Source organism: Notolepis coatsorum (genome assembly GCF_963971535.1).
Source record: "Notolepis coatsorum genome assembly, chromosome: 4".
Taxonomy (NCBI): Eukaryota; Metazoa; Chordata; class Actinopteri; order Aulopiformes; family Paralepididae; genus Notolepis; species Notolepis coatsorum.
In genome coordinates, this window is record NC_140168.1 from 158,067,934 (window position 1) to 158,094,597 (window position 26,664).

Genomic DNA, 26,664 nt, shown 5'->3' on the forward strand with positions numbered 1-26,664 from the left:
ATGGACTTGTTAAAGCTCAACAGAGACTGGATTTCTCACACTGAATGAAAAAAAAGACCTGAAGAACACTAAAATGTGGAAATATAACAAGTGAAATGGGACACTTTTATGGGATATTTTTTTTTCTTTTTTTTGCACAGTTCTGAAAACATTAAATGTTTAATATAGGCATGTAAAGTAAAAAAGGCTACAAAACTGGGACACTTTTCTTTACACAGTTCAGTGACATGTCTTGTTTTTTTTAGCTATAAGATGATGTGATGTCTTTAGAAAGCTAAGAAAATCCTTGTTTCAATAGTATATGAAACTCAAAATGCCCTTTGTTATTAATGTTTCACATTTTGTTTATCATTTTGGAAATAAATTCTATTTGAATAAATGATATTTTTGAAAGCTAACCTCACCTTTTAATTGCCAAATAATAACATACACTCTTACCAGGGGTCAAAACAATGCCATTTACTGCTTTTTATATAGAAATAAAATGTATATTATGCATAATTGAGTTTGGAATTTTGGCCCGGCCCTCCAACATATTTTCAGTTGCTCATTCGGCCCCCCGGGAAAAATAATTGCCCACCCCTGGTTTAGAGGCTCTGTGTGAGGACTTCTCCTCGTTTACTTGTACAGCTGACCCCCTCATGGAGAGCACCAACATCATGAGCGTGGAGTCACACCCATTACCAGAGGGAGTTCCCACTGTCTATGCTGACCTCAGTGAGGTGTTTAGCAAACAAAGGGTCACCATCCTGCCACCGCACCGACCTTATGATTGCGCTATCGAATTGCAGCCGGGCTCTATTCCCCCTCATGGTTCCTTGTACTCGTTGACGGTCCCCGAAAGCGCAGCTATGAACACCTACATCAAGGAGCCTGTGGCTACCGGTGTTATTAGACCTTCCACTTCACCTGCGGGTGCTGGATTCTTTTTTGTGGGAAAAAAGGATGGAGGACTGAGACCCTGCATCGACTACAGAGGTCTGAACAGCATTACAGTAAAAAAACGGTATCCCCTTCCCCTGATGAACTCGGCGTTCGAACGCCTCCAGGGGGCATCCATTTTTACCAAACTTGATCTCCGCAATGCCTACAATCTGATGCGCATACGCCAAGGGGATGAGTGGAATGGCGCTGCTCCGACCGGCCGCCTTTCTGTTAGCTCTGTCGAGACTGTGCTTACTTTTGTTAATTTTTATAGTTTTAAGAGTTTTATGAGTGGAAGACCGCGCTCAACACTCATAATGGTCACTACGAATACCTGGTGATGCCATTTGGTCTTACTAATGCCCCTTCAGTTTTTCAGGCGTTAATCAATGACGTGCTCAGGGAGATGTTGGGAAAGTTTGTTTTCGTCTACTTAGATGACATTCTGATATTCTCCAAGTCCATTTCTGACCATGTCAAACATGTCAGGCAGGTCTTGAGGTGCCTTTTGGATGCACGGTTGTTTGTGAAGGCTGAGAAGTGTGCCTTCCATGTCCGCTCTGTGTCCTTTCTGGGATTCATTGTATCTGAGGGGAGGATTCAAATGGACCCCAAGAAGGTGTCAGCATGACAGACTGGCCTACACCCGTCTCGGTCAAGCAGGTGCAACGATTCCTAGGATTTGCAAACTTCTACCGTCGTTTTATTCGTAATTTCAGTTCAGTGGTAGCACCTATCACTGCACTCACCAAGAAGACAGCACCTTCCCATTTCCAGTGGACTCCCAAGGCTGAGGCAGCGTTCATTGAGCTTAGGAGAAGGTTCAGTTCTGAGCCTATCCTCATTACTCCTAACCAGTGATGGGAATAACGGCGCTATAAGTAACGGCGTTACTAACAGCGTTAGTTTTTTCAGTAACGAGTAATCTAAGGATTACTCTTCCAATCTCAATAACGCCGTTACCGTTACTGCAAATAAATGCGGCGCGTTACTATGAATGAACCTGTTTCTTTCATCAGACAGATGCGCTGAGAGGCAATATGTTCTTCCTTGTTTAGTGGGCAGTGCGCGAGTCAAGCGGATACATGCTGACGATTGGCTGAGCTTGAGTAAAATGTCATGTTAAGCCAATCAGAGGTAGAGGTGGGCGGGTGTTCGAAAGCATCCACAGTCTGACACACAGCGACACAACACAAGCGATTCAGTCAGCATGAGACCGCGGGTCCGTGTAGTGTACATTTTGAGCCCAAATAATCCAAAACGAATCCAACGGAACAACATAAGCGAGCAGTCAGCGTGAGACCGCGGTTCACTCTTGTTGTGTTGCAGCGCAGGGCAGTAGTGGCTCTACTGCTGACAGGCTCAACATAGTGCTGCACTTCCTGGTTTAATAGCACAGTCTGGTTCGCAGAGATATATATCTGTATGTTGTGTATGTCATAAATGTCATGAATTGAAAATGGGGGACCCTGATGTGAACAAGACCAAAGTCTTTCTCTGATCTGCATCCCCCAATTGTGTGTATTGAGCCGTACTGCTGTACCCATTCTGCAATTTGTTAATTAAAATGTTCAATCAATCAGTATATATTTGTTATTTATTTTTGGTATAGTGCTTAACAAGCATAATTTAATGTTGCCCAGTTGTGGCCTGTTGAGGGGCAATACGTATCAAAAGTTCCAAAACATCTATTGTATTTGTATGATCCACTATATAAACATAGTAATTATAATATGGCATTTGATTGGAGGCTAGTCTCACTTTGTCCCACAGCAACATTAAAATAGTTTAGATTTGTGTATGTTGTTTATGTAAAAAAAAAATAAAGTAACGCAATAGTTACTTTTTGAAGTAACTAGTTACTATTATCATTTGTAACTGAGTAAGTAATTTAGTTACTTTTTGGAAGAAGTAACTAGTAACTGTAACTAGTTACTTTTTAATAGTAACTTGCCCAACACTGCTCCTAACCCATCCCAGCCATTTATCGTCGAGGTGGATAAGGTAAGGTACACCCATGTGCATACTATTCACGTGGGCTCTCGCCGGCTGAAAGGGGACAGAGAGCTGTTCGCGGTCAAGTTGGCATTGGAGGAGTGGCGCCATTGGCTAGAGGGAGCTGAACACCCATTCACAGTCTGGACAGACCATAACAATTTGGAATATATCCAGGGTGCTCAGAGGAGAAACTCGCGACCAGTGATGCCACTAACACGTTACTAAGTAACGCGTTATTGTAATCTGATTACTTTTCCCCGAAAATAGTAATCTAACGCGTTAATCTTTACAAGCCAGTAATCTGATTGCAGTTACTTGTCCAAGTGGCTGTGCGTTACTATTTCGTTACTATCTCATCATAATGCAGGCGGAATGCAATATTTTCTTTCGTTTTCGACAGTCAAATATACGTTTGGAAAGCTTTTCCTTGTATTGGGGAGTGACGTCACAGCACGCAACCTCGCGTGTTGATCCATGCTGGTGGGCGCGGCTGTTATTGTTATTATCAGGCTGACCTGCGAGCTAGCAGGGAGACGCTCGCGTTCGTAACGCTTTCTTGGACTGGAAGTTCACTAGTCTACTTAACGTTTGTGTAAGCTAAGCCGGGTGAAAAAAACATTCACTTTGCGGAGGAAACAAAATACTGTCTACCGCATATGGAATATACAGCACAGCACGACCATCGACTTCTACAGGACTCGGAGCTGCACCAGCCAAACAGTATGTTCCACCTTTGAGTTAAACATCTTTTGCATTGCACTATTCATGAACATGGAACATGGAACACCATACTGCAGTATGTAGGTTGTCAGTAGGTTGTTAGTTGAATGGGATCAGCCGTTGTTCTGCCGAATTCTACTCCCTCCTCGAAAACTGCTGCCGTTGTTTTTGCCGTTTAACCCTTTCACTACCACACTACAGAAGGTTAACCGCCTACCTACCAACCTCCTCCAATGTACAGTTTCTTCGTCAAATGTATATACTCTCTTTTTTAGACTCTTGTATCAAAAACACGACTGTATTTGTAAATCTGGTATGTCATGAATGTATAGATGTAGCAGTACTGTCTATATGTATGTCATATATGTCATATATGTTATGATGAATTGAAAATGGGGGACCCTGATGTAAACAAGACGAAAGTCTTTCTCTGGTCTGCATCCCCTTAACAATTGTGTGTATTGAGCTGTACTGTATTGTACCCATTCTGCAATCTGTTAAATAAAGTTTTCAATCAATCAATCAAGTAGCACACTGACAACACTGCAGTATATATATTCCCTCCCCGCCGTATGTATATTTCCCTCCCACCCACCCACCCCCTCCTAATGTACAGTCCCCTCCCCATCATATGTATATACTCTGTCAGGATCTAGGGGTAACAGTACTGTATATTTGAATACCGCTTATGTCACAAATGTATCAGTACTAAATACCTATATGTCCCTATGCCATAAATGTCATGTATGTTGTGTATGTCATAAATGTCTATATGAATTGAAAATGGGGGACCCTGATGGAAACAAGACAAACGTCTTTCTCAGGTCTGCATCCCCTTAACAATTGTATGTATTGAGCCGTACTGTATTGTACCCATTCTGCAATCTGTTAAATAAAGTTTTCATTCATTCATTCACACAATAATAAATAATAATAACGTAGAACCATATCTGAATGGGGCAGGCCTCAAAGGTAGGCTACATATCAGCCTACATGTGGTGTTATTGACCATTTATCTTTTGTGAAATCTATAGATAGCAAGATAGGCCTACCTGCCCTATTAGTACATTTTACTCAAACTGAGTACATTTTACTAAATTTTTTTTGTCATTATGTTGTGGCAGCAGCAGGGAGGACGACTTCGTAACCTAGTTACTTTCAAAGTAACTAAGTTACTCTGATAATCAAGTAATCAGTAAAGTAACTAAGATTACTTTTTAAAGGAGTAATCAGTAATCAGTAATCAGATTACTTTTACAAGTAATCTGTGGCATCACTGCTCGCGACAGGCTCGCTGGTCACTGTTTTTCTCTCGGTTTAATTTCCTCCTGACGTACCGTCCCGGGTCTAAAAATATCCAGCCGGATGCTCTTTCCCGGTTATATGATGGATCAGAAGAGGACCGTCCTCCTGAGCCCATTGTTCCTGCAGGACAGATCCTAGCTCCTGTGACATGGAGCATTGACTCTGCTGTGCGGAGGGCACAACGTTTGGAACCAGATCCGGGTGGGGTGCCCCCGGGTCGGTTATTTGTACCAAACAGCATTCGTTCTCGGGTGTTGAAGTGGGGCCACTCCTCTCGGCTGACAGGACATCCCGGAGTGCACAGAACTCGTGACTTCTTGGCCAGAAGGTTCTGGTGGCCTGGTATGATGAAGGACATTCGGGAATTTGTGGCAGCCTGCCCCGTTTGTGCACGGAACAACGTTTCTCAACAGTCACCACCAGGGCTGCTTCATCCTTTGCCCATTCCTAGTCGTCCGTGGAGCCACATCGCCATGGATTTTGTGACTGGTCTGCCTCCTTCTGATGGTCACAGCGTCATCATGGTGGTGGTGGATAGGTTCTCCAAAGCAGTTCACTTCATTCCGCTGGTCAAGCTGCCATCTGCTCAGGAGACTGCTCAACTGGTGGTTGACCATGTCTTCCGAATTCATGGCATCTGCCAGGACGTGGTGTCGGACCGTGGACCCCAGTTTACAGCTCGGTTTTGGAAGGCATTCTGTGCTATACTGGGTGCGACGGTTAGCCTGTCATCAGGGTTCCACCCGGAGAGCAATGGGCAAACAGAGCGCACCAACCAGTCTATGGAGAGTACGCTTCGCTGCTTGGCCTCCTCCAATCCGACCACTTGGAGTCACCAACTGGCATGGGCAGAATATGCATATAATTCATTGTGCAATGCATCCACTGGTCTCTCCCCATTTGAGGTTCAGTTTGGGTATCAGCCTCCACTGTTTCCTGAACAGGAGAGGGACGTGGGGGTGCCATCTGCTGAGGCGTTTATCCGTCGGTCTCTGGCAACATGGAAGAGGGTGCGTTCGGCTCTTGTGCGTGCTGCGGCCCGGCACAAGCGGTTGGCGGATGTACACCGTCGGCCTGCGCCTTCCTACCGTGTGGGCCAACAGGTGTGGCTTTCCACACGCGACCTTCCATTACGGGTGGAGTCGCGCAAATTCGCTCCCCGTTTTGTGGGCCCTTTCACTATTGTTTGCAAGATAAACCCAGTCACGATGCGTCTTCGGTTACCCTCGTCGATGAGGGTACACCCTACATTTCACGTATCCCGCCTTAAGCCGGTTCGGAGGAGCAGGTTGGTTCCTGCAGAGAGACCTCCACCTCCCCCTCGATTCGTTGATGGCCAACCTGTGTATACTGTACGGCGTATCCTGTCCAGTAGGCGGGTTGGTAGGGGTATACAGTACCTGGTGGACTGGCAGGGTTATGGGCCAGAGGAGCACACGTGGGTTCCGGCCAGGGACATCTTGGACCCTGAGCTTGTTCGGGAGTTTCGGAGATGTGTCTCAGGGGGTTCGTCTGGAGCCGCACCCTAAATGGGGGGTCCTGTCATGGTTTTTGCCTTATTTCACCTTTCTGTGAGGGACAGCTGTCTATTTTTGCTTTATTTCACCTCTCTGTGAGGGATAGCTGTCAATCCCTGTTCCCTGTGGTTAATTGTCTCATGGGTCGGCAGGTGTGTGGGCTTGATTGCACCTGATGCAGTCCAGCTGTGCCTATGGCCATGTGGAGTCTATTTAAGTTTGGAGATCGCAGTGTCAACTGCTTTTTCATTTCCTAGTGTTGGTTGTCCTTTTGGTCACCCTCATTATATTGAAGTGTAGTCTGATCTCTGATTCAGAATTGAGCTTTATGGTAGTCATTCTTATTTTAGGCTACTCACGTGATTCTACACATAAACTCCCTTAGTGGAGGTTTATTGTTTTACTTTTTCAAATATAAACTCCTTTATTAGGAGGTATCCTTGTGGCTTATTTACTTTTATACTATACCTCTTTATTGAGAGTAGTCCTGTTTTTTGGGACTTGATTTTTTTTCTTAATTACTCACTTTGAGATTTCCACCTGTAAAGGTTGTTTTCTGTTGTTTAATTTTTCCCCTCTCCTAAAATATCTGCGTAAGCAGTCTAGTGGTTGTCCGTGTCATGGATAACTTTAAGAGTCCCTGTTATCTGCTCATGACCCACACACACACAGCCCTCACAGTTACAACATACAGGACAAAACACAGACAGACAAAAGGATAAAAGAAAAAGTTATTGAGCAAGCACCACCATATCCTTAACATTAGTAACATGTAGCATCAGTATTATGTATTAAGGCATTTGCAAACTCCCAATTCAGACGTTGCAAAGTCTGTAACATGAACTTTAAAATCAGGCAAGGTGACAAGCGCCTGTAGCTTCAGAGTTTTTTGAAGTAGAGGGAGCAGAGTTCATGAAAGCCCTCTTCCCAAGTTCTGGGGACTGGGGCATAAAGATAGTCCTGAGATCGCAAGCTGTAAGATTTATCGGATTATCAGAGATAGTGAGATAAGTACAGAAGTATAAAGGTAACAGACCAATAAATGCTTTATAAATAAAGGTACACCAGCATTGGGCTATCGATCCAACATTCGGAACTTATCTTTTTTTAAATAAAGGTAAGTTAAATAATTGCATTATATCCACTGAAATCAAAGGGATAAACTGAAGCACAGTCCCTACACTATCTACGGTGTGATCAATTACCCTAACAATATTTCCAGGTACCTCAACCCGAGACAAAAATCAAGACACATTTGGCAATCAGTGCCAACGAATGGAATAGGCAGGACCCTCGACACGCAATCAACCGGTAATTCTGACCAAAATAATAATTGCAATCAAGACCACCGAATTATCGCCATGGCAGCAGGACTGAAAAAACAAGCCTTTCCGCACCAAACAGGGCAGCTTATTAATTCACTGCCGGTTAGGCCCCTCGAAATTGTATCGCCCGCCGAACCGGACGCCCGCGCTCATTAGCACGCCACGCAGCGGCACTGACTCTATGTAACCTCAACCTATCCATCTACACTCACTGCTGCACACACATCCACATGCACACACTCACTTTAAACAAACTTACCTTAGACACTTTAAACACTTTAACACTATATATTTGATCTATTTATAAAAAGAGGTTTGCACTACATCCATACCTCATTTTCGCATTCAGCATTTTTTTTTAATAACTTTTTGTACCTCATTGTCTGCATTGTTGTACCTCATTGTACTTTCATTGTACTTAGTGTAGCAACCTGAAAAATGACTATTATTCAGATGTGCTGACTTGCCTTTTATCTCCCCTTTGTGCACCAAGACATTCTAATTAGTTTCCATTAATATTCCCTCGAACAATGACGCAGGCTCCTCTTTGTTCTACTCGCTGGAACATGGATTATGAACAGTATCGCTGGACCATATTCACTCACCCAGCCTCCCTGTGTGGCTAGTGGGCGACCAGCAGGGGGCGGTGGCAGGCAGAGAGCGTACCAGAGAGCCGGCGGAGCAAGTAAATGGGGACGGAAGAGGGAAGGAGAGCCTCTTCTGCTTGGGATGTTGCTGTGAACGGTCGCAGCTGCGACGGGAGGTGCTTTGGAATAGCCCCGTTAAAGAACCCCCAGAGAGCCCCGCCGGAGCGATCGACGGGTTATCATAGGAGTATCCGTGATAGTGCGTGAGTAAGAGAGTCTGGAGCTAAAGAGACTAACGTCTAACGTTATCGGGTTATAGTAGTTACTGTGTGCGGTATAGTAGTATGCTGTTAACGGCACCGTCTGACTTCAGTAGACTACTGGGCGCGCGCCGCTGAAGAGACCGGTGGTATAGCCAGCCATGTTGCGCCACAGTATAATCGTGTAACAGGTGGGCTGTTTGGGACCCAGAGTGTAGCTGCAGTGTTAGTGAGGGCGAGCTTAGATACGTGCGTGGACCAAACCAGTTGCCTACAACCAGTCTGCTCCGGCTGCCTACAACCAGTCTGCTCCGGCTGCCTACAACCAGATCTACACCTGGCTGCCTGCAACACACGGGAGTTCGTCCCGACCAACAGAGGTCACCATCACCCAGCACACGCTCTCAGCTCAACACTGCCTCTCTGCTCCAGCTCCGCCTGCTAGTCCTCTCGCCGAGAGCGTTCGACGCCATCTTGCCTTCCGGACGACGGTGGCGCGGCGAGGCCGCCATGTTGGTTGAGTACAATTGAGCATCTACGCTCCGGAGCTATTACACAGTACACAGTGTGGTGCGGCCCGCGGGCGAAGCTAACGTTGCCAACCACAGTTCTAGGGGTACCCCATTAACAATACATGCCGGCATTAGCATAGGGCTTTTGTATGGTATTTGTGGGCCCACCTTTTGATTTCTTTTCATTTTCTTTGAGTGTGATAACGGGTTTGTTCTTTAATAATATTTTCCCATCTAATTAATCCTTTCCCTGTGGGGAAGTTACAAACCTGGTGCATTATAAATAAAGCCTAGAGAGGTATTATTCTTGCCGTATAATTAAAGCCTTTTGGAGGTATTATACAGGGTGAAGACCCAGATGTGGGCGATGAGTCAAACACATTGAAGTATATTATCCCTGAGGTGGGTGTATAATATACGTGTTTATGAGGTATGGAGTTACCAACGGAAGTATAGTGGGACTTCAGTCCAAGTGGTCACTAGTATTAAATCATTGTAACTGACCAGTATAAATAACATTAAAGAATTAGATGGGAGCTCTGTGTGCGTGTCTATCCATGAGCCGTTTAACAACTCTTTTGGTGTGGGTAACGTTAACATAATTAACCCCTTCCTATTCCACCTTTCCCTTTTCATTGTAAGGTTTCTAGGGTCATTGAGGGAGGGTACTGCTTGCGGGGGGAACCCAGGGTATTTATTTACAATTCAGTCACTAGGTGTGGGAGGGTTTAAGGAGCAACTGGGGGAAGTGGGAGCGTGTTGGGGAGTACTGCTGACCGCCCTGCTGCAGGGGAGGAAGACCAGAGTACCAGACCAGGTTGGTAAATCCCGGGCCCCATCCACTCACACTACCAGCCTCCAGTCGACGCTCCAGGCCCAAAGACGAGGGTGCAGTCAGACGGAGCTCTACTGTGTCCAGCTACCTTGTGACTGCCAGCAACCGTTCCCACGAAGCAGGGATAATCCACCCTGCTACATTAGGTTGTACTTTAGCTTGTATAATGTATATTTGTATAGTGTTGGGACTTTATTCCTCTTTTACTTACTTACTTTCTTTTACTGTACAGTATGAAGCACATTCTCAGGGGGCTCATACAGAACCAAGCATTTCACTTGTACTTTATACGTAGACAAAATAAAAAGACAAACTTGAAGCGAGCAGGAGGGGAGCCTCTTACCCAACAGCGTGAAGACGCAGGCCAGGATGGCGACGAGCGCCCCGGTGCTGAGGCCCGCCGAGAGGAGGGACGCCTCGCCGCTGCTGCACGACTGCGGGGCGCCGTCGGGGTCGCAGTCGCACACGCGGATGGAGAGCGTGTTGGTGCTGCTGAGCGCCGGGCTGCCGCTGTCCGCGATCAGGACAGGCAGGTAGTACGTGGACTGGTGCCGCCGCAGGAAGCCTCCGCGCTTCGTCAGTACGGATGCCGTGTTATCTGAGGGAGGAGACACTTGGTGTTATGATGCTCTGTTGTATGTTAGAACTTTATAAAGAAACTCAAAGTATTAAGAGCGATACACTGCTCTGTTGTTATATATTTTGTATTGAAAAATGTTATACTATCTATGTTCTATTTTATAATTTTTTGCCTATTTTTAAACTGAATCAAACTGCACTTTTTTATATCTAATCTATTCTATTTTATTATTTGTATTACTGAAAAACTGTGACCTCTATCTTTTTTTATTTAATTTTTTATGCTCGCTTATGCCTGTATTTTTTTTACTGTTGTGAAGCACTTCGAACTGCAATTTCTGTATGACAAGTGCTATACAAATAAAGTTATTATTATTTATCTGAGAGGAGAGGGAGGTGCTTGGTGTTATCTGGGAGGAGAGGGAGGTGCTTGGTGTTATCTGAGAGGAGAGGAGAGGAGAGGAGAGGAGAGGAGAGGAGAGGAGAGGAGAGGAGAGGAGAGGAGAGGAGAGGAGAGGAGAGGGAGGTGCTTGGTGTTATCTGAGAGGAGAGGGAGGTGCTTGGTGTTATCTGAGAGGAGAGGAGAGGGAGACGCTTGGTGTTATCTGAGAGGAGAGGAGAGGAGAGGGAGGCGCTTAGTGTTATCTGAGAGGAGAGGAGAGAGGGAGATGCTTGGTGTTATCTGAGAGGAAAGGAGAGGGAGGCACTTGGTCTTATCTGAGAGGAGAGGGAGGCGCTGGGTGTTATCTGAGGGGAGAGGAGACACATGGTGTTATGATGCTCTGTTGTATGTTATAACTTTGTAAAGAAACTCAAAGTATTAAGAGCGATACACTGCTCTGTTGTTATATATTTTTTATTGAACAATTTTATACTGTCCGTTCTATTTTATAATTTTTTGCCTATTTTTAAACTGAATCAAACCGCACTTTTTTACTCTATCTAATCTATTCTATTTTATAATTTGTATTACTGAAAAACTGTGACCTCTATCTTTTTTTATTTAATTTTTTATGCTCGCTTATGCCTGTATTTTTTTACTGTTGTGAAGCACTTTGAACTGCAATTTCTGTATATGAAAAGTGCTATACAAATAAAGTTATTATTATTTATCTGAGAGGAGAGGGAGGTGCTTGGTGTTATCTGGGAGGACAGGGAGGTGCTTGGTGTTATCTGAGAGGAGAGGAGAGGGAGGCGCTTGGTGTTATCTGAGAGGAGAGGGAGGTGCTTCGTGTTATCTGAGAGGAGAGGGAGGCGCTTGGTGTTATCAGAGAGGAGAGGGAGCCGCTTGGTGTTATCTGAGAGGAGAGGAGAGGGAGACGCTTGGTGTTATCTGAGAGGAGAGGGAGGTGCTTGGTGTTATCTGAGGGGAGAGGGAGACGCTTGGTGTTATCTGAGAGGAGAGGAGAGGGAGGTGCTTGGTGTTATCTGAGAGGAGAGGGAGGTGCTTGGTGTTATCTAAGAGGAGGAGAGGGAGACGCTTGGTGTTATCTGAGAGGAGAGGAGAGGGAGACGCTTGGTGTTATCTGAGTAGAGAGGAGAGGGAGACGCTTGGTGTTATCTGAGTAGAGAGGAGAGGGAGACGCTTGGTGTTATCTGAGAGGAGAGGAGAGGGAGACGCTTGGTGTTATCTGAGTAGAGAGGAGAGGGAGACGCTTGGTGTTATCTGAGTAGAGAGGAGAGGAGAGGGAGACGCTTGGTGTTATCTGAGAGGAGAGGGAGAGGGAGACGCTTGGTGTTATCTGAGAGGAGAGGAGAGGGAGGCGCTTGGTGTTATCTGAGAGGAGAGGGAGAGGGAGGCGCTTGGTGTTATCTGAGAGGAGAGGAGAGGAGAGGGAGACGCTTGGTGTTATCTGAGAGGAGAGGAGACACATGGTGTTATGATGCTCTGTTGTATGTTAGAACTTTGTAAAGAAACTATATTAAGAGCGATGCACTGCTCTGTTGTTATATATTTTTTATTGAACAATTTTATACTGTCCGTTCTATTTTAAAAATGTTTGCCTATTTTTAAACTGAATCAAACCGCACTTTTTTACTCTATCTAATCTATTCTATTTTATAATTTGTATTACTGAAAAACTGTGACCTCTCTATCTTTTTTTATTGAATTTTTTATGCTCGCTTATGCCTGTATTTTTTACTGTTGTGAAGCACTTTGAACTGCAATTTCTGTATATGAAAAGTGCTATACAAATAAAGTTATCATTATTTATCTGAGAGGAGAGGGAGGTGCTTGGTGTTATCTGGGAGGAGAGGGAGGTGCTTGGTGTTATCTGAGAGGAGAGGAGAGGGAGGCGCTTGGTGTTATCTGGGAGGAGAGGGAGGTGCTTGGTGTTATCTGAGAGGAGAGGAGAGGGAGACGCTTGGTGTTATCTGAGAGGAGAGGGAGACGCTTGGTGTTATCTGAGAGGAGAGGGAGGCGCTTGGTGTTATCTGGGAGGAGAGGGAGGCGCTTGGTGTTATCTGGGAGGAGAGGAGAGGGAGGCGCTTGGTGTTATCTGAGAGGAGAGGAGAGGGAGGTGCTTGGTGTTATCTGGGAGGAGAGGGAGGTGCTTGGTGTTATCTGAGAGGAGAGGAGTGGGAGACGCTTGGTGTTATCTGAGAGGAGAGGAGAGGGAGACGCTTGGTGTTATCTGAGAGGAGGAGAGGGAGACGCTTGGTGTTATCTGAGAGGAGGAGAGGGAGACGCTTGGTGTTATCTAAGAGGAGAGGAGAGGGAGACGCTTGGTGTTATCTGAGAGGAGAGGAGAGGGAGGTGCTTGGTGTTATCTGAGAGGAGGAGAGGGAGACGCTTGGTGTTATCTGAGAGGAGAGGAGAGGGAGACGCTTGGTGTTATCTGAGAGGAGAGGAGAGGGAGATGCTTGGTGTTATCTGAGAGGAGAGGAGAGGAGAGGGAGACGCTTGGTGTTATCTGAGAGGAGAGGAGAGGGAGGCGCTTGGTGTTATCTGAGAGGAGAGGAGAGGGAGACGCTTGGTGTTATCTGAGAGGAGAGGAGAGAGGGAGACGCTTGGTGTTATCTGAGAGGAGAGGAGAGGGAGACGCTTGGTGTTATCTGAGAGGAGAGGAGGCGCTGGGTGTTATCTGAGAGGAGAGGAGACACATGGTGTTATGATGCTCTGTTGTATGTTATAACTTTGTAAAGAAATTATATTAAGAGCGATGCACTGCTCTGTTGTTATATATTTTTTATTGAACAATTTTATACTGTCCGTTCTATTTTAAAAATGTTTGCCTATTTTTAAACTGAATCAAACCGCACTTTTTTACTCTATCTAATCTATTCTATTTTATAATTTGTATTACTGAAAAACTGTGACCTCTCTATCTTTTTTTATTGAATTTTTTATGCTCGCTTATGCCTGTATTTTTTACTGTTGTGAAGCACTTTGAACTGCAATTTCTGTATATGAAAAGTGCTATACAAATAAAGTTATCATTATTTATCTGAGAGGAGAGGGAGGTGCTTGGTGTTATCTGGGAGGAGAGGGAGGTGCTTGGTGTTATCTGAGAGGAGAGGAGAGGGAGGCGCTTGGTGTTATCTGAGAGGAGAGGGAGGTGCTTGGTGTTATCTGAGAGGAGAGGAGAGGGAGGCGCTTGGTGTTATCTGAGAGGAGAGGGAGGTGCTTGGTGTTATCTGAGAGGAGAGGAGAGGGAGACGCTTGGTGTTATCTGAGAGGAGAGGGAGACGCTTGGTGTTATCTGAGAGGAGAGGAGAGGGAGACACTTGGTGTTATCTGAGAGGAGAGGGAGGCGCTTGGTGTTATCTGAGAGGAGAGGAGAGGGAGGTGCTTCGTGTTATCTGAGAGGAGAGGAGAGGAGAGGAGAGGAGAGGGAGGTGCTTGGTGTTATCTGAGAGGAGAGGAGAGGGAGGTGCTTGGTGTTATCTGAGAGGAGAGGGAGGGAGGCGCTTGGTGTTATCTGAGAGGAGAGGAGAGGGAGGCGCTTGGTGTTATCTGAGAGGAGGAGAGGGAGACGCTTGGTGTTATCTGAGAGGAGAGGGAGACGCTTGGTGTTATCTGAGAGGAGGAGAGGGAGGCGCTTGGTGTTATCTGAGAGGAGAGGAGAGGGAGGCGCTTGGTGTTATCTGAGAGGAGAGGGAGACGCTTGGTGTTATCTGAGAGGAGAGGGAGGCGCTTGGTGTTATCTGAGAGGAGAGGAGAGGAGAGGGAGACGCTTGGTGTTATCTGAGAGGAGAGGAAAGGGAGGTGCTGGGTGTTATCTGAGAGGAGAGGAGAGGGAGATGCTTGGTGTTATCTGAGAGGAGAGGAGAGGGAGGCGCTTGGTGTTATCTGAGAGGAGAGGAGAGGAGAGGGAGACGCTTGGTGTTATCTGAGAGGAGAGGAAAGGGAGGCGCTTGGTGTTATCTGAGAGGAGAGGAGAGGGAGGCGCTTGGTGTTATCTGAGAGGAGAGGAGAGGAGAGGGAGACGCTTGGTGTTATCTGAGAGGAGAGGAAAGGGAGGCGCTTGGTGTTATCTGAGAGGAGAGGAGAGGGAGGCGCTTGGTGTTATCTGAGAGGAGAGGAGAGGGAGACGCTTGGTGTTATCTAAGAGGAGAGGAGAGGGAGGCGCTTGGTGTTATCTGAGAGGAGAGGAGAGGAGAGGGAGACGCTTGGTGTTATCTGAGAGGAGAGGAGAGGAGAGGAGAGGGAGACGCTTGGTGTTATCTGAGAGGAGAGGGAGACGCTTGGTGTTATCTGAGAGGAGAGGAAAGGGAGGCGCTTGGTGTTATCTGAGAGGAGAGGGAGACGCTTGGTGTTATCTGAGAGGAGAGGAAAGGGAGGCGCTTGGTCTTATCTGAGAGGAGAGGGAGGCGCTGGGTGTTATCTGAGGGGAGAGGAGACACATGGTGTTATGATGCTCTGTTGTATGTTATAACTTTGTAAAGAAACTCAAAGTATTAAGAGCGATGCACTGCTCTGTTGTTATATATTTTTTATTGAACAATTTTATACTGTCCGTTCTATTTTATAATTTGTTGCCTATTTTTAAACTGAATCAAACCGCACTATTTTACTCTATCTAATCTATTCTATTTTATAATTTGTATTACTGAAAAACTGTGACCTCTCTATCTTTTTTTATTGAATTTTTTATGCCTGTATTTTTTACTGTTGTGAAGCACTTTGAACTGCAATTTCTGTATATGAAAAGTGCTATACAAATAAAGTTATTATTATTTATCTGAGAGGAGAGGGAGGTGCTTGGTGTTATCTGGGAGGAGAGGGAGGTGCTTGGTGTTATCTGAGAGGAGAGGAGAGGGAGGCGCTTGGTGTTATCTGAGAGGAGAGGGAGGTGCTTCGTGTTATCTGAGAGGAGAGGAGAGGGAGGCGCTTGGTGTTATCTGAGAGGAGAGGAGAGGGAGGCGCTTGGTGTTATCTGAGAGGAGAGGGAGGTGCTTTGTGTTATCTGAGAGGAGAGGAGAGGGAGGCGCTTGGTGTTATCTGAGAGGAGAGGGAGGCGCTTGGTGTTATCTGAGAGGAGAGGAGAGGAGAGGGAGACGGTCAAGATTCAAGAGTTTTATTTGTCACATACATACACGAGGCATGTAGTGAAATGAAGGTGGCCATTCGATGGCTTCGATTGTGCAAAAATACAAATAATAAAATAGAATAGATAATAAAATAGAAATAGACATGGTAAGAAGTAATAAGAATCAAATACAATGCTAAGCTTAAAATAAAGGTAATGAGTACTATATACAATAATATACAATTATACAGTTGTGTTTTTAAAGTGACCTTTTTGTAGTGTATTGTGAGAGAGTGCAAGTGAGAATGTGTGGTGTGTGTGTGTGTGTGTGTGTGTGTGTGTGTGTGTGTGTTCATGTGATGTTCATGTTCACCAGTATCTTTTAAGATATCTTGAAAAGTTTACCATGAAGTTCGCCGTGCACATTCCAGTACTTGAGTCCGAGTCCTGGACAGATTTTCAGGAGTCGTGACTCGACTTGGACTTGAGTACTGATGACTCGGACTTGGAGCATTGACTGCATTCGGACTCGGAAGGTGCAGACTCTGACTTGTTAATTGATAAATACAGGTTTTTTTTTAAGTCTTTTTTTGTAACAGGCCCTAATCATTTGGCATACGATATTGATGGCTAGTGCATTTGTTTGGCTATTGTGTCACAAAGTAAATAAACTCCCTTTGAAATGGTGACCGCTGTGTCATTTATGTTATATATCGTATAGCTCCGCTCTGCGTCATACTGGAATATGATATATTATAAATATTATAATAAATTTTCACATGCACCTTTACACACCTCATCTGTCTGGCCACACCCCCATCCGCTCCTCTACATAAGCAGGGGTGTGGCCATACTAACAGCTCCTTCTTTCGTTTTCACCACGGCAAGTGCCTGTATACACCACTTTGAGACTGCTGAAATATTGAAGAAAGGAATTGGAGCTGTGTTGACATTGTTTCTTGTTTTTTCTCTCTCTCACCAATTTAAGAGAAAAAAGCTAAGTTATAATGTCTTCTTCGGGGGGTTCGAGCGCTCGCAACGTCACCCTTCACCAAAGGTTCTCCTTTGCCGCCTCCGCCGTGCGTCGTGGGGCTGCGCTGACTCCGCGGTCGTGGCAGTCAGACGCACCCGATCGGCGTCCGGTGGAGAGTTTGCCTCTCCGAGGAGCTGTTGAGCCAAGGCCGTCTCCTGTGAGATGGCTTAGTTCCAGCTCTGGTTCCCCCGCTGGGGGGCGGTCGGCCGTTAGGCTGGTATGTCTCCTTGGGGTCCCTCATACTCCGGTGTTGGGTTAGAACCTCCGACTCGGCGACGGGATGCCCTGCTATCAACCGCATCGGATGGTGGCACCACAATGAGTGGCAGCCTCCCGTACGTGAGGGACGCGGGCTGCGTGGAGGAAGGTGCGCATGGGGAATTGCGTGCCTTGTTCCCGGAGCTCATGGCGGCAGCCGCAGCCGCTAATGGCGTGCCGTTGCCGCAGCCACTGCCTGCACCTGTCCCCGATGACTTGATAGGTCATCTCTGGCAACGTCGTCCTGTGAGGGAGACTGCCCATTCTTCCCCTCAATGGAGGCCTACGTGCGTCAGGGACAGGTAATCTCCCGCATCACCGGCCTTGCCCCCGCCTACGTGCAAGTCACGCGGGTGGTGGGTTTGATCGAGGGACTGAAGGAAGGGGTGCCTCGGCTTGATAGCCTGATGGCGTCTTTCCTTTGTCCTGAGGTGGTGTGGGAGCCGTTGCGGAGTGACCAACTGGAGTGACCAGTCATTCATCGCCTCGACTCAGAGCCTAGCTGCGACATCCAACATCGCGCAGCTGGCGCGCTTCATGTCAGGGATGATGGCGGGCGGTGCGGTGTTGGACAAACACCATCAGTACCTTCACGCCCAGGCAGCTGGAGCCATCCTGCACCTGATACAGCTGCAGGCAATCGCCGCCAGGAAAGTATGCGCCCTGGCCACTCTAACCCAGCGCCACCTTTGGCTGGAGCAAGCGCGGGTGCCGGGGCGGAAAAGACTTCCCTTGCTCACGGCCCCCCTCTCCGATGCTGGGCTCTTCGGGTCGGCAATGCAGCTGATGACAGCTGCTTGCAGGGACATGGAGGAGGAGCGTGCAGTGCTCCAGCCCCATTTTCCCCCACCCGATGTTGCCGGTGAGGTTTGACGGAGGCCACGTCGTCGGGGACCCGCAACGACGTGGCCACCGCCGCCACTGCTGGACCTTCGGCCAAGAAGGCCAGGAGGAGAGAGGGTGCCTCGACCGCCACAGCCAGCCGACCCACGCCCGGAGGTGACGGTAGGGATCGTCGTGACCAGGCACCCCAGTACCGTCCCTCCGGGCCTGCTCCCCGTGGGGGCAAACACCAAGCTGTTCGCGGCAGGCGCCGCTAAGTGACTTCCCCCCCCCTGATTACCCCTGTTCCCTTCCCCGCCCCAAATATGATTTTTTGTTACAATAATAAAAGGTCCCTCCTAGGAGGGACTATTTTTTGTTACAAACTGTGTGTTTATTCACTGCATATGTTGGGGATACGATGTGTAGAACCCTCACCTAGTTGTGGGGTTGATAGGAGAGCAGGACTTGTTAGTCTTTAGCTGGTCGCTACATATATATGTGCTTAGCAAGGCCTGTAGCTAACACTCGGTCGAAAGGCTTTTTCTTTCCTCGTCCTGAAGAAATATGTTTCTTCCTATAGTGGTAAAGATTTACCGTTGTCTGAGGGGGTTGTGTGTTCTGTTACATTTGAAACGGTTGAGTCATGGGATTCCCCCCGCCATAGAATACGTCACTGGGCGCGTTTCTATTGGTTGCCGACTTCCGTGAGTTCTTTACAGGCCCCATGTGTGGTTCTCTGTTATTGTCAAGTTGGTGTTGAACTCGAGAGTTATGCTACGCTTGGTATATATGTATCTTGAGCCTTTGGTCACGTGGCTCAATGTTACATAAGCTTTTCAATTTATTGCTCACGTGGGAAGTCTCTCTGGGGGTTCCCCGTCCCCTCCTTTATGGAGCAGGTTGACAGGGTATTGTTTAGGGAATTCCCTGACTCCTCGCCTGTAATGGTCGGTTGAGTCGTGGGATTCCCCCCGTCATAGGGTACGTCGCTCCCCGTCCCCTCTTTTATGGAGCATGGTTGACGGGGTGTTGTTTTCCCTCAGCCGCGTCGTATGGGACCCATGTCCGTATTTTTTTCTGTGAAAAAAACGGCTTCTTGTCGTTCTCCCAGGCGGCTTGGAGGAACGGTATCTGGGTTCTTGTTAGAATGTCCATTGATATGTTTTGGGTCTCGACGTGTACATAGTGCTGGTCCTGGGTGCTTCTGATAGGAACCACGCATGGGCTTGCGCGCCTTGGTTGCTCATCATTGAAACAGTGTTTTTATGGGGCAACTGGGATGGAGTTTGTCTCTTCCGAGCGCCAGTGTACTAGGCTTGTCTCGACGAATTCTCATTCATATCTGGGGGATGTTAACAGAATAGATCAAAGCATTGGTAGAGGGGTCTCACGCCCTCGGGGTGGGCCACCGGGCGCGGTACGAAGGGGACCGTCTGGGTGGCGCCCTCTATAATGTTTTGGATCGACACGCGTACCTACCCCCCTCCTGGGACTGGGGATGGCGGCGTGATTACGGCACGGGACTGATTTTGGTCGCGCCGGACCAGGTCAGTTAACCCGTTGTCCGCCGGGGCGCAGATCTGCTGTTCTGGTACCCTGAGGGACTTGTGCCTTTTTCGGGGGGGGGGAAATGCCGGGTCGGCCCGGGCGTTGCAGGGTTTGACATTATGGAGATGTTCGTGGTTATGTTACTACGTGTTACCCCTCACTGTTGCTTGGTCCATGTTGTGTTGTACCTTGCGCTGTGCTGAAGGAGCCTGGTCCTTCTCCATTCTTTTTCGCCCCTCTTTTCTCCTGCTTAGGCAGGGCTGGGAGGGGGCTGTTGAGGTGGTTCTTGTAGAACTCCTCTGGCATCCCTGTGTATGTCCCGGTCCGTCGGGCCCGGGTTCGAAATTGTTTTCGTCGACCCATTGGCCTAGGTTAACCCCTTTTTGAAAACTGAAACACTTGTACTGCGGTATAGCCAGTGTATACCCACAGTTGTGTTTTGGAGTTTTTTCTTGGGGGGTTATAGGAACAACCACCTCATGTTAGAACCAAGGTTGGTGGTTGGTTCCCTGGTGTGTTGGTAGCGGAGTCAACTCTCGGGGTAGGCTGGGTTTGGCCCTGTCTACCTGTGAGTGTGCCCCCGCACCTTTCATGACGTCTGCCAATCATGTCAGCCTTCTCTGGCTTGGCCCCTCTAGAGAGTCAAGGTTTTTTTTGTGGAGGCTGCAACATGGTGCACAGCATGCCAGCATACGCCCCTTCCGCCGGGGTGCTGTTTCAGCAGACCCCTTTGGCGCCTGTCTAGTCCGCAGTGCTCCAGGCTCAGGTCGAGTGGCCTGTTGCCTGGATTGAGGGATCGACCTCTTTTGGGGGTCGTCTCCCCGGTACGCTGCCTGGTCCCGCTGTGGGTGTAGCCTCTTGAGTGCTTCGGGCGGCGTGCTGTAGGGGGGAAGGGCCTGCTCTTGGATGGGCCCTGTCCGAATACGCTGGTGATGTGGGGGGTGGTGTCACTAGTGACCGCCTGGTGGGGTCTCGATGCTGCGGCGTCGTTGGCCTCTCCAGGCCCCCTTTTCCGGGGGGGTCCAGTCCCTTCCTGGGTCTGGGTCCTCCTTCGCGCTCCGCTGCTACGGCCTTGCCACGGGGTTGGGCTTTTGCTCTTGACCCCATGATATTAGGGGTTGTAACGGGGGTTTGTTCCTTTCCGTTCGTTCCCTAGTGGCATGTGGGTTGTGCGTTTGTGTAGTCGTGGGTAAGTCCCACTGTCTGCTCACCCTGTGCCTTGAGTTGCTAAACTCCTCTTCGCACAGTCGGATCCGATACCCTCCCGTCCTCCGCTAGGGGGGTCCGGGGGCTCGGTTCGTCCCCGGTTCTGATGGTTGTGGGGGGCCTCAGCGCGTACATTTGTCGAGCTCTCGCTCTGCTTAGCTCCTGTATTCCAGTATGACGCAGAGCAGAGCTATACGATATATAACGTACGTTATGTATATAACCATAGTTATATGAGTATAGTGACGCTCTGCGTCGGACTCACTAAGGACCCCGTGGTCTTGCCTTTGTGGTGAAAGACTTGGGAAGGAGCTGTTAGTATGGCCACACCCCTGCTTATGTAGAGGAGCGGATGGGGGTGTGGCCAGACAGATGAGGTGTGTAAAGGTGCATGTGAAAATGTATTCAGTGCTAATACTGATATGGAAGAGTATTCCAGTATGACGCAGAGCATCACTATACTCATATAACTATGGTTATATACATAACCGTACGTTTAATGTAGACCTTTTTTTATTTGTATGTCAGCTCTTTGACTGCCAGAGTGGAGTGGACTCAACCTTGATGACTTGGACTCGGACAACTAGGGTAATGGGGACTCGACTCTGACTCTTCTTTGGTGACTCGGACGTGGACTCAGACTCGAACACTGGGGACTCGAGACTTGACTCAAGCTCGAGATTTAGTGACTCGACTACAACGCTGGCACATTCATGACTCCCGTTATTATATATATGGTCGTAATGGTTTGTTTTTACTCATTCAAGCATGTAAGTATATAAAACAACTTAAGGTCTCCATCTGTGATCCAAACATAAAAAGGGAAAGGAGACTTGTTTTCTTTCTTATTTAGGATAAATGAGGTATTTAGAGGTATTGATTCAGCCACGTTCATCCATATTCCTCCTTTGTGTCTAGTATCCATCGACCTTTGTTTTTCATTATTTTCCAATGAGGACCGGCCTGGCGATGAGTACTTCCTTCTTGTATCTGTTTTGACAAGGCAGGAAAGTTCGGAGCGGTTTAACTTTTGGAACTGACGGGATACGTCACCATCTGTTAGCGAAGCTGTTGTTTCTGCAAATGCACGGTCAGGGTAGCTACATTATGTTCTAATTAAAAACAAACCAATACCATCTGTCTGGTTTCTCTTGTATTGGATCACTGTGACCACTTTGTTTTCCTGCACAAGTATCATGATCAGGACATTGCATGTAGCATTGAATAGTTTGATTGAAAAGCATGAACTAACCTTGGATTGCATTTGAAAATAAATATGAAAATAAGTACTTTGATGTAATGTACAGAATCTAAATTACCATGACATTGGTTTGAAAAACATTGGACCTCATTATCGAACGGACTTACGAGAAAGTTACCAACAAATATCTTCGTAATTCGATTTATGGCACATAATATAATATCATACGGCAGATAATATGAGAAAAATAATATCAGAAAATATCAGTTAATTTTTGGGGACTTCATACCCAATTAAAACGGAAGTCTGCAATAAAGGGCTGCTGCATAAGCTTGGTAATAACCAGCATTATATAAACAATACAAATACCTGAGCCCTGCATGCATGTACAATATTTGTACGGCACAGTGGCGCAGTGATTAGCACTGCTGCCTCACAGCAAGAAGATTCTGGGTTCAAACCCCAGCAGGGGGCCATTCTGTGTGGAGTTTGCATGTTCTCCCTGTGTTTGTGAGAGGTTTCCGCCCACACCAAAAGACATGCATGCTAGCTTTCTTGCCACTGCCCTTGACCGGGGTACTAGCGTTACAACTGGAGTTGGTCCCTGTGTGCAGAGAAATCCTTGGGGATTGTGTTCACTTCGATTCTACAGACATCCTCGGAATTAAATAATTATAATGATAATAAATACGACAATATTTGTATCATTAAGAATTACGTTTGACATTCATAGTCATGACTCGATGAAGCATCGTGAGCATTACACACACACACCAATGACTAAATAAATAGTCATGTTATCCCTGTGTTTGTGAAGGGTTTCCTCCCACACCAAAATACATGCATGCTAGCTTTCTTGCCACTGCCCTTGACCAGCATTAAAACTGGAATTGGTCCCTGTGTGCTGCACTATGTGTGGCACTACTCCTAAATAATCAGGATGGGTCAAAAGCAGATAAATATATATATATCATTTCCCAACGGGATTTATAAAGGTTCCACTCAATTTATTTCACTATATTTTATGAACGCTTGGATTAGAACCATGTCAAAAGGCTGCACTTCAGCATCCCTGCACTCTGAACAGAGCAACAGTCTGGCAGAGGAATATCAAGACTCAAATAAACTACTAAATGGAGGTCTAAAGCACTTCCAAAATACTCATTTCATTTTGGATAATCCTAATGTGTGTTATAATAACTCACTGACTCCATTAACTTTCTCCTCCATTCAGTAGCCTCCATTTGAATAATTAAGCAAAGAGAGAGAAAGAGAGAGAGAGAGAGAGAGAGAGAGAGAGAGAGAGAGAGAGAGAGATTTTTTTTGATTTTAGAAAATCAAAGTATCCATACTTCCATTCAACACATAATATGTCATCAAGAACAACATATGAGCAACCCAAAAGGGTCCCGTCAGTCCATTTGTGTCAGTTTTTATATTCAGCGCATGAAAAAAGATCCCCTTCATCAGGACCTTCCGTTCCACTGATAGTTTTAATTCATTGATCTGATGTCAATATCTTATATATCTTCAGGCTGTACACTGACGTCAGATGTCTCTATGTAGACACAGGGCCCCATGAAACAGTACTGGCAGAAACATTGTCTCTGTCTCTGTGTAGACACAGGGCCCCGTGAAACAGTACTGGACACAGGTGCAAGATCAGTATCAGAAGCATGCAAAAACCCACACACACACCAGCACACACACATACACACACACACAAGCATACACCACACAGACATCAATGCATACACATAGAGAGACATACACACACCCCCCCCTTTTTTGTTCGAAAGTGTCAGCTAGACATGCAAACTCATGTCTCTCACTTTAACACACACACAAGCATACACCACACAGACATCAATGCATACACACAGAGAGACATACACACACCCCCCCCTTTTTTGTTCGAGAGTGTCAGCTAGACATGCAAACTCATGTCTCTCACTTTAACACACACACAAGCATACACCACACAGACATCAATGCATACACACAGAGAGACATACACACACCATTCTGATAAGGAGAGCGGAGGAATACAGCCCCTCCTTTTTACTCTGCTCCCCATCTAAGATCCTTTGTCCTCAAACTGTGACATGACAGCTATCAATCATCAAGGCAGAAAAGAGGTTGGCCTATGTACTACTGTATAAAAATGTGTGGCTGTCTGTCGTCAAGGACCATTCTGCGGGTGTGCTCAAGCAGGTGGTCCGGATTGAAGAGCTATCCTTCCTGTGTTCTCTGTGTACTTCGAGATAAAAACCTTGCAGGCATCTGACTTCAGACTCAACTTGTGTCTCACCGCTTCATTCAATAAAAGAACTCAGGTTACATTATTGAGGAGGCCAGTGACAGTATTTCCTTTCAAATGGGGGCTCGTCCGGGATTGGATTGATCGCGGTGAACCAGTTGTCGTCTGGAGTCCCAACCAAGGTGTCTCGTCTTCAGTGACAAAACAAGCGCTAAAAAATTGAAAAGGTGAGCAGACCACCTATTTAACTGAATTCCTGCACATTGAAAACTCTAAATTTATGATTTGTTCTGAATATTGGTATATGTGAGAGCACAGGAATGATGGATCTATAATCTGTATTTTTTCTCTCCTCTCTGCAAATCGTCCTGGAGAGACGGACAAGGAGTGACGGCTGAAGGAAAGCCGCCCAGGTCAAAGCGGATGCCGGTGTTTTTTCTTCAAATGACAAAACGGTAGGCAAAATTCCAGCCTTTAAAAATAACTACAGATTGGCAAAAATCCAAATTTAGAATTATTTTGTCATTTTGATAAGAAAGAGTACCTGACATCTGTGAGGCCCTAAGGTCTGTCCAATAGGGTTAAAGTCCCACCGGAGGTTAAAGGCCTATAAATTGATTCTGTATGAATGTTAAAGCTAAGTGATTCTTCCAAATAGGGTTAAAGTCCCACCGGAGGTTAAAGGCCTATAAATTGATTCTGTATTAAGAAAGTGAGTCGACTGATTGCTATAAATTGATTGTGCTGGTAAAAAAAAAAAAAAAAAAAAAAAAAGGCATAAGGATATATGTAGTTGGGTGGCATGTTATTGAATCTTAACAGAAAAGCTTAGATGTAAGACGAATTGGTGCTGTATTCTTCAACAGGGCCCGCCCAAATTAAAGGGTAGAAGATTGGCTCGTTATTACAGCAACGATTTGAACGACATACAGGCTTTTGAGATTAATATCCACGGACGGGGTTGGGACATTAGGGGATAGTGAATAGGCATTTGTATTGAATCCCAGGTTTAGCTGGAGCAAGTGAAGAAAACATCTTTAGCATAGTTGAACGGACCCCCAAAGTGGAGGGACACGTTACTTAAATAGGTTGGATAACTACGTTGTACTAGTTCACTGGGTCAAGCGATTGGGGTTTGTGTTAAGCTGTGTGGTTAGGGTGACTGTTTTTTTTCTCCGTCTCCTCCTCCTCCTACTCCCCCCCCCCCCTCTCTCTCTATAACTCACTTCCTCACACTATCTTGTGTTTTTTTTTTTTCCGTCTCCTCCTCCTCCTACTTCCCCCCCCCCCTCTCTCTATAACTCACTTCCTCACACTATCTTGTGTTTTTTTTTCTCCGTCTCCTCCTCCTCCTACTTTCCCCCCCCTCTGCCTCTCTCTATAACTCTCTTCCCCACACTCTGGCTTCCTCCTTCTCTCTCTCTATCTCTCTCTCTTTCTGTACCCCAACGCATCTAAATACACACACACACATTGCGCATAAGGAAGCCTACAGTCTGGCGGGATTGTTCGGATCTTGAGGTTTAGAACGTCTCTGAGGCTGTCCTGTTTTCTGTGTCATAAAAAAGTCTCGAGGTAGAACTCATTCGGATTAATGTGTCGATATGTGTTACGGCCGGCTACCTGAGCTCACATCTCAAAGATTGTAATAATCTGCGGATGATTAGCGCGTGAGAGGATTGACCTTTGACCTGAGGAGTGATACTCGAGATTTAGGTGAAAGGAAGACAGGCCCCTTTGGCAGGCGTTTGACTTCGAGTCAGAATCGTCTCTCTATATTTTGGGCTCTATCACCCAAACACCCCCTGACTCTCTCTCGCATTTTTTCTCTCTCTCTCTCTTTTTCTCTCTTACTCTCACACGTGCTTATAACTAGCTTGTTATCTCTCACTGTCTTTTCTCTCTTTCTCTCTCTCTCTCTCTAACACTAGCTCGGTCTCTCACTCTCTATCTTTCTCTATTTCTCTCTTTTCTCTCTCTCTCTCTCTCTCTCACTCTCACACTATCAAACCCTCTCTCCCTCCTTGTTTAAAACAGCCAGGATTGACCTTTGACCTGAGAAGTGAAATCCAATACTTAGGTAGCAGGGCACAGGCACTCGTTGGCTTCTCTGATCAAACTCCCTCATCCTCTCACATTACTCATAGTAGCTCATCCTTCTTTCTCTCTTACTTCCTCTCTTTCTCTCTCCGTTTTCCTCTCTCTCTCTCTCTATCTCACTCTCTCTCCATCTAGCAGGGCACAGGCGCTCGTTGGCTTCTCTGATCAAACTCCCTCATCCTCTCACATTACTCATA

The 26,664-nt window shown here is 46.6% G+C and overlaps 1 protein-coding gene across 1 annotated transcript in view; it reads right to left on the reverse strand.

Annotated features, from left to right (window-relative positions):
• cdh7a (cadherin 7a) overlaps nucleotides 1-26,664 on the reverse strand; it is a gene marked incomplete at both ends in the record, with an annotated part of 728,354 nt that overhangs the window by 150,253 nt on the left and 551,437 nt on the right. Inside the window, one exon of the mRNA XM_084312150.1 lies at nucleotides 10,327-10,581. Within this exon, the coding sequence (XP_084168276.1) occupies nucleotides 10,327-10,581 (255 nt within the window). The remainder of the gene's footprint in view (nucleotides 1-10,326; nucleotides 10,582-26,664) is intronic.